Consider the following 7,486-nt stretch of genomic DNA (forward strand, 5'->3'; position numbering starts at 1 on the left):
CTCCAGAGGGATCTCTGCACACTCTCCTTTAGAATTGTTATCTGAAAACGCTTCTCCACAGCCATGCGCTTCAAAGAATTTGGGAGGAGAAAGAGAGTCTGAACATTGGCCCAGATGGTTCCCATTTCTTGTGCTTCTTCATTGTTGAAGTTCCGGGTAGCTCTGGTATTCTTTCCTTTCCGCTTTCCAACTTCCATTAGTCCTATTTTTTTTATATATTTTTTCCCCACTGGTTTTGTCCCTGCCCCCATCCCCATACTTTTTTTTTTTTTTTTTTCTTTTTTTTGGCGGAACTGGGGATTGAACTCAGATCCTTGCGTTTGCCAGTCAAGTGCTTACCCTACTGAGCCATCTCCCCGGCCCTAAAGGTTTTGTTTGTTTGGTTGGTTTTTGTTTTTTGCAGAACCGGGGATTGAACTCAGTCCCTTGCGCTTGCCAGGCAAGCACTTATTCTACTGAGCTATCTCCCCAGCCCCATACATTTTCTAGCAGCAAATTCTCTTAGTTTTCCTGAGAATATCTTTCTTTCTTGCCTTAATTCTTAGAAGCTATTTTTTGCTGGCTCTAGAGTTCGTGTTGGCAATTCTAAGATTGTGAGTTGATTTTTAAATGTGTCTGTGTGGCCAGGCGGTCAGCCAGGTAGCACCTGTCCCGCCTTCCACGACCGAGCAGGCATCACCGTGTGCGGCCCTTGGGCTGTGGCCCAGGCTCACCAGGCTTGGAGCCGGAGCTCAGCTCCCGAAGTCCGTGCTGCTGCTAGGGCCTTGCTGCGTGTGTTGCTCTGGAGGAGCGTGTGGCGTTCACCGACTCAGAGTGTCCCCTCCTCTACAGCACTCATCCCTGCATTTTCCAGCTAGTGTCCCTCTTTGTGTCTGCCCTGGACAGAGAGATGGGCTCTGTCCTGGGGTGGAGATGTCTGTGTCACCCTCTCCTCCAGTGCACCTCTGGGAGAGGGGACAGCTTGGGCCAGGCCAGGAGAGGAAAGAGAAACACAGCAAAACTGGAGCCTGCCTGGCCTCTAGGCTCCCGGGTCCCCCTCTGCCTATGCAGATGGGCCTCCTCCGGGGATTTTTGCTGTCCTTACGCACTGAACATCTCATAATGCAGGATACTCTTGGGTCAAACCTAAGAGATAGTGAAGGAGATTATAAAACAAAATAAACTGGACATGGTGGTGCACACCCGTAATGCCAGCACCGGGAAGGCTGAGGAACTCATCATGAGTTCAAAGCCAGCCTGTGCTACATAGTGAGATCTAGGCCAGCCTGGAGCACAGAGTGAGACTGTGTCCCAAAAACAAACAAACAAACACTACTTTGATATGTCTAGTACCTGATTCCATCTCACGGATGGGAAAATTAGGCAGAGAAATTTAGTCTGGGGTACAGTATTTCACAGATGAGCAGGAAGGCCCAGGGCGGGGGCAGGGGCAGGAGTGAGCTCTAAGGGAGAAATGGCAGAACAGGAACTTTTGGCCGGTAGCCACCTTCCTGCTGACCAGAGGTCTTTCTACCTGTCTTCTGCTCCAAGACATCTGAAGGGAAGCTCTCCCCCAACACTGAGAGCCGGGCTGGGCAGGCAGCATCTTCTCTCCACTTTCAACCTCTGCAGAGCAGGGGAGGTATGAGTGCGTGTGCAAATGTGTGTGCGAATGCATGTGCAAATGTGGGTTGGGTCCCCAGCACTGCTAATGATTGTGACTGTGGCCGGCAGCTTGTCTAGCACTGTGAGCCACCAGTTCACATCCCCGGGAGAGTTCACCGTGTTTGCTGAGTGCACGACCAGCGAGTGGCATGTGACAGCTCAGAAGCGGGTGACTCTGCGGGACAAGAGACAGAGCCTCAGTGTCTCCGGGTGCCCCGGCCTGGCCAGGTCAGGGGCTGGCCCTCTCTGCAAGGCTGTCTTTGGGGACCCTCTGTGGATCCAGGTGGAGCTCGATGCAGGTGAGTCTGCAGAATCCGGCCGGCAGAGGCAAACTGTGGAGCTCTTGATTTCCACAGTCTACCCAGCTAACAGCCAAGATTTAATAATTAATAACACTGATGATGTATTGAGTTAGTTATTTTTGGTTTTATCTCATTTGAGACAAAGTGTAGCTATGCAGTTCAGGTTGGCCTCAGACTCACTATGTGGCCCAGGCTGGCCCTGAACTCAGGGCGATCCTCCTGCCTCAGCCTCCCTAGTGCTGGGATGACAGGTGAGCACCATGTCCCTGGTCGTTGGTTTCCTAGCTATCATTACTTTAGCACCTCTGTGTACGGCGCTCCACCCTAAGTGCATTTCCTGCGTTAGCCCACTCAGTACACACTAGCACTGTCTCCATGTCAAGGATAAAGAAATGCTGGCTCGGAGAGGTTTGGGAATGTCCCCTAAGTCACAGGCCGGCAAGCCAGTGTGGGAGCTGCACACTGCCCAAGCCCTGCCTTGAATGCTCAGAGCCCTATCTCAAGAGGCCATGTTGCCCTCAGTCAGGATTAATGTTCAGCTATACACCCAGGTCCTCCACATCTGCTCTCAAGACTAGGGGCTATTCTGATTGGTCACAGTATCACAGAAGCATTCTGATTCATTATTGTATCTCTTTTGATTGGTCAAGGTGTCTATTCTGATTGGTCATGGTGTCTTTTCTGGTTGGTCACAGCATTCATTCTGATTGGTCATGGCATCCATACTAATTTGTCATGGAATTCATTTTGATTGGCCACAGTATCCATCTGGCCCCTCAGAGATCCATTCTGATTGGTTAGTGCTCACACAATTTCAAGTGCTATTTTAAATATCACCCATCCTCCCAATGGAGACTGTCTATGCTGTGACCTTAGCCCAGGAAGTATCTTTTGATGAGGTACAGAGACCTCGATGGGGCCTGTTGATGTAACCAGGGACTCAGTGGGACCTTGCTCACCACCTGGAGCCCTGCTCTGGCACTAATGTGATGGCACTATCACGGGCTTTGACCTAGGGCTCTTGGGAGTCCTTTCTGTTGTGGGCTTGTTGGCACAAGTTGGTTGAGACATGCACTTGGGAAAGCCTAAAATAATGCTTCTTGTATTCATTCTATGATTATAATTGAGCACCAACACTTTGCCAGGTGTAGGCACACAATAGTAAACGTGAAAGGTAAGAGTCGGGCTCTGCTGGGGCTTATGTAACTGCCACAACCACCACAACCACCACCGTCACCACAACCACAACCATCACCGTCATCAAATAAAACGGTAGCTTGGCCTCTGTTGAAAAGAATCCTAACCTGTTAGTGTAACATCTAGCATCCCATTAGGTCAACCCTTGCCGACTGTACATGAGGCGCCCCCTTTGGAGCGCAGGTGGAGCTCCTCGTGGGCAGATCCAGGCAGGCAGTGGGGCAAGCAGAGGGTGGAAGGAAATGCCCAGCTCCCGCCCAGAACAAGCCTGGCGGCACCTGTTCATGCAACATGTCAGCCCTCAGCTTGTGGCTCACTGTTTCTCGTCTTCCCACAAGGATACCACTATCAACAAAAGGCTCTAGTGTTTTTTGTCAAAAACTTCTAGGTTCAGCTGAAAGCCCAGAATTCTAGAACACTGAGGCTAAGAATCAAAAGTTCTAGCCCACCCTGGGCAGCTTGGTGACTTTGTAAGACTCAAGCTCAAAATTAAAAAATAAAAAATAAATAAAGTAAAACAAAGGGTGACTCAACCACATGGCTGACCCTGAAAAAGGTTCTACAACCTGAGGTACAGGATCTCAGGATAAATTCTGAGGGGATTTCACTGACCTTATCAGACCCAAAAGCTACCATTCTTGTTGCATAGGTCTTGCTTTATCTTGATCTTAACCATCCAGCAGAAAAGTATAAAAACGAAATATAAGAAGTAAAGCCATGGTGTTATGTTGAGCTGTAGGGGACTCAGGTCAACAATTTCTGACATTGCCAGTGAAGCGGAAGACCCAATACTATTATGGGCTACTGGACTCTTTTAGAATATTTTGCTGAGCTTACACACCTATAATATTCAAATAACGGAACTTAACAAAAAAAGGGGATACAGATGAATGTCCATTTTGTATCTGTGTATTCAAAGTGGTTAGGATAGATATAGTTACATTCTCTTAGTGAATAGAGGGATTTGTTCTAATGGTGTTTGTAAACAGGATATCATGTCCACATCTTGTACAGCAATTAACCACTAGGAAGAATGTATGCAATGTGTTAATTATTGAAATTGTCCTACCAATTTGATTTGAAACTGTCTCATTGCTATTTGTTTCTCAATGAAATTATGGAAAAAAGAAAAAGAAAATAAAACAAAGGGCTGGGAAGCAGCTGTGTGCAAAGGCTGTGGATTCAACCCCAGTATGGGAAAGACACACACACACACAGACACAAACACACAGGTGCACACACACACACACACACACACACACACACACACACACAGACCACTAAAACCAAATGCTGCTAAGTCCAAGCTGGTAACATATGCATAGTATATGTAAATAAACAGGATATATAAATGAGCAGAAAGGACACAAAAAGAAAAAACACCACTCCTTAACTCAGAACTCAGGGATCTAGGGGGCTGATTCCACCTCAGTAGAATAAGCGCTTCCCTGGCAAGCGTAAAGGCCTGAGTTCAATCCCTGGTTCCGCAAAAAAAAAAAAAAAAAAAAAAAGAACTCAGGGAGCAGCAGTGTGCACGTGGGGGTGGCCACCTACCCTTCCCTATTTCTTTATATCAATGTCTACCTGACACCAGAACTTGATTCTGAGCCATCGCAGAATGACCAACTTCATGGCTGTCACAACACTCTTCCGTTGTTCTTAGCCCATCTAGGAATGGGGATGACTTACAGTGTGCTCGTGGGTAACACAACCCTGGCTGAATCCACCACCCAGCAGGGCTCGCTGCCCTACAACCTGACCCTGGATGGAGACGCCCAGCGGCTGCTGGGCCCTGGGCAGCACCTCCTGCAGATCCGAGCACAAAGTGACAGCTCAGCCTCCGCAGCTTCCCAGAGCCTCACTGTCCATCTCATGGAGTGGCTGTCAGGGCTGCAGGCCTCCTGGGTCTCCACCTGCGTGGAGCATGGACAGGACCTGTTGATCAACGTCTCTGTGGCTCACGGCACCCTGGAGGGGCTGACCTTCGAGGTGACCGGTCTCAGTGCCAACTTCTCCCAAGAGGAAGAGAGCTCCGGAGAGCCATCTGGGACTTACCAGGTGGCCATTCCCTTTGAAGGTACTTGGGGTTGGTAGCTGCCCTTGCAAACCTCCCGCCTCTCGCCTTTCTGATTGGGGTGCTGTGTTCTGGTCTCCAAGTAGGGTTGCCAAGCCACAGGGCTTCTCAGCTTACACTTGTGCGTGGTGCTGAGCACCCGTGGTTATAGTCAGCAGCCGCGTGCACGCTGCACAGTATTCAGCCTCATACCTGGCCTCCACCAGGGGAAGTTAGTAACACAAGTGCCCCAATCATGATAGCCAAAACGGCTCCAGACACAGCCAAAGGTTCCCTGAAACACGTGGCCCTCCAGGAACCACTGGAAGGGAGCAGGTGTATTCAGGAATCCTCCAACATGGCCAGGCGAGAGTATGGCACCGGAAATTACAGCGCGGGGGCGGGGGGGTTCGTAAAACTGAAAGGTGGGGGAAAGAGGGGGGCAGGGGCGAGGGGAGTCAGGATGCGGCTGAGGACAGATGGGCGGGCACCACAGGGGAGGGCGTGGCACACATCGGCCATCCATCGCGAAGAGCTGGGCGCCCTGGAGGCGCCTGATGCACTCAGCAGACCGGAAGCCCTGAAGAGTCCTGCCCTCCGGGACCCTTCCCTGCAGATGATCTCAGAGCTGTGCCAGGAAAGGACAGGGTGATACTCTGCCAGGTACCTGGCAAAGGTTGGCAGCAGGGATGCTAAACTGGAGAAAACACTGGAACTCCAGCTTGGAGCTGGCAGAATCCAGTTTGCAGGAGCTGGAACATAGCGCGGAGACTGTGCCCCACCGCCGCTGCTGTGGAGGTTACTGGTTAGGAGGCTTAGCCCTCACTGAGGACAAAGCGCTGCCTTTCCCGCACTTTTTTTTTTTAAAAAACTTTTATTTCTTTATATATTTGGTTCAGAGACTCACTACGCAGCTTGGACTTGTAGTGACCCTCCTGTTGCAGCCTCCCCAGCACTGGGATTACAGGTGTGCGCCACCATGCCCAGTTTTGGTGGCACACATGGCATGCCCGGGGTGGGCCCAGTGCCGTGTGTGGTACCAGGGATAGAACCCCAGTCCTTGCGCTTACCAGGCAGGTGCTTAGAAGGCTGAGCTATCTCCGGAGCCTATCTTGCTCTGGGTGATTAGCATACTCCCCCCTACAACCAGCAGACTAGCGCTCCCCCCATTGGGGGGAGGGGGGGATGGGTGGGACATTTGCACGTGGCCTGGTCTCGCAGTGGGCCACATGCTCAAAGCTACCTCCCGTAGGAGCTTCTAGCGCCCCTGCTGGACCACAGCTCCGAGGCGGGCAGTGCCTCCCGCCAGTGCCCGCTCACGAGCACCTGTTCCTTCCTGTTCAGCTCCCGTTCTGGTTCCATCTCATGAACCATGTCTTTGCCTCCTGATGTTGAGGTGCCCCGTGCCAGCTGCTGCAGTGGGTCGGCACGTCCTGTCCACGTGTCTCCTCGACACTAAGGCTCTTGAGGACAGGGGCCCCGCTTCTGTGTCCCCAGGACTTGCCCCGTGCCTGGCTCACAAAACGCTAGGAGGGCTTCAGGTTACACCCTCTGGGTACACTGGGCAAGCCACGCAGGGCCAGCTGTCACGAGGACACCGTAACCGCGCCCTGTGCCTTGTGTTATAGGCACCTTTCTGGTCACCGTGCGGGTGAGGAATGCCTTCTCAAACCTGAGCGTGGACATGGGAAGCGTCACCATCACAGGTAAGGCGTCTCTGCTGGCAGGGGCCCAGGGCACTGCTTGGGCTTCCCAAGGGCCCGTCACGCAGGGCACCAAGTGCCTATCGTGTTCTGCAGATACTCAGAATTCTCCAGAAGTGGCCAAAATTATTAGAAAAATATTGCATCTGTACTGAACATGTGTGGACTCTTCTTGTCATTGATCCCTAAACATAAAGAATAACAACTATTGAGGTAGCATTTACATTATTTGGGTACCATAAATAACCTAGAAATGATTTAAAGTATCATTATACAGCTTTAAAATGTACTAATAAACTTTATTAATAAAAAAAAAAGTTGGACTGGGAGTGTAGTTGAGTGGTAGAGGGCTTGCCTAGCACCTGAGAGGTCCTGGGAGAAAGGAAGGAAGGAAGGAAGGAAGGAAGGAAGGAAGGAAGGAAGGAAGGAAGGAAGGAAGGAAGATACAAATACTAATCCATTTTGTATGAGGGATGGCAGCCTTGAATTCGGATATCTATGTCTATGTGTCTTTCCTTTCTTTCTTTCTTTCTTTCTTTCTTTCTTTCTTTCTTTCTTTCTTTCTTTCTTTCTTCCTTCCTTCCTTC

At 50.5% G+C, this 7,486-nt stretch overlaps 1 protein-coding gene across 1 annotated transcript in view; it reads left to right on the forward strand.

Annotated features, from left to right (window-relative positions):
* Pkd1l2 (polycystin 1 like 2) overlaps window positions 1-7,486 on the forward strand; it is a 91,921-nt gene that overhangs the window by 18,738 nt on the left and 65,697 nt on the right. The window contains exons 6-8 of the mRNA XM_004625982.2: window positions 1,714-1,943; window positions 4,816-5,220; window positions 6,825-6,902. Of these exons, the coding sequence (XP_004626039.1) occupies window positions 1,714-1,943; window positions 4,816-5,220; window positions 6,825-6,902 (713 nt within the window). The remainder of the gene's footprint in view (window positions 1-1,713; window positions 1,944-4,815; window positions 5,221-6,824; window positions 6,903-7,486) is intronic.

This window comes from Octodon degus, unplaced genomic scaffold (assembly GCF_000260255.1).
Source record: "Octodon degus isolate 3935 unplaced genomic scaffold, OctDeg1.0 scaffold00011, whole genome shotgun sequence".
NCBI classification, from domain to species: domain Eukaryota; kingdom Metazoa; phylum Chordata; class Mammalia; order Rodentia; family Octodontidae; genus Octodon; species Octodon degus.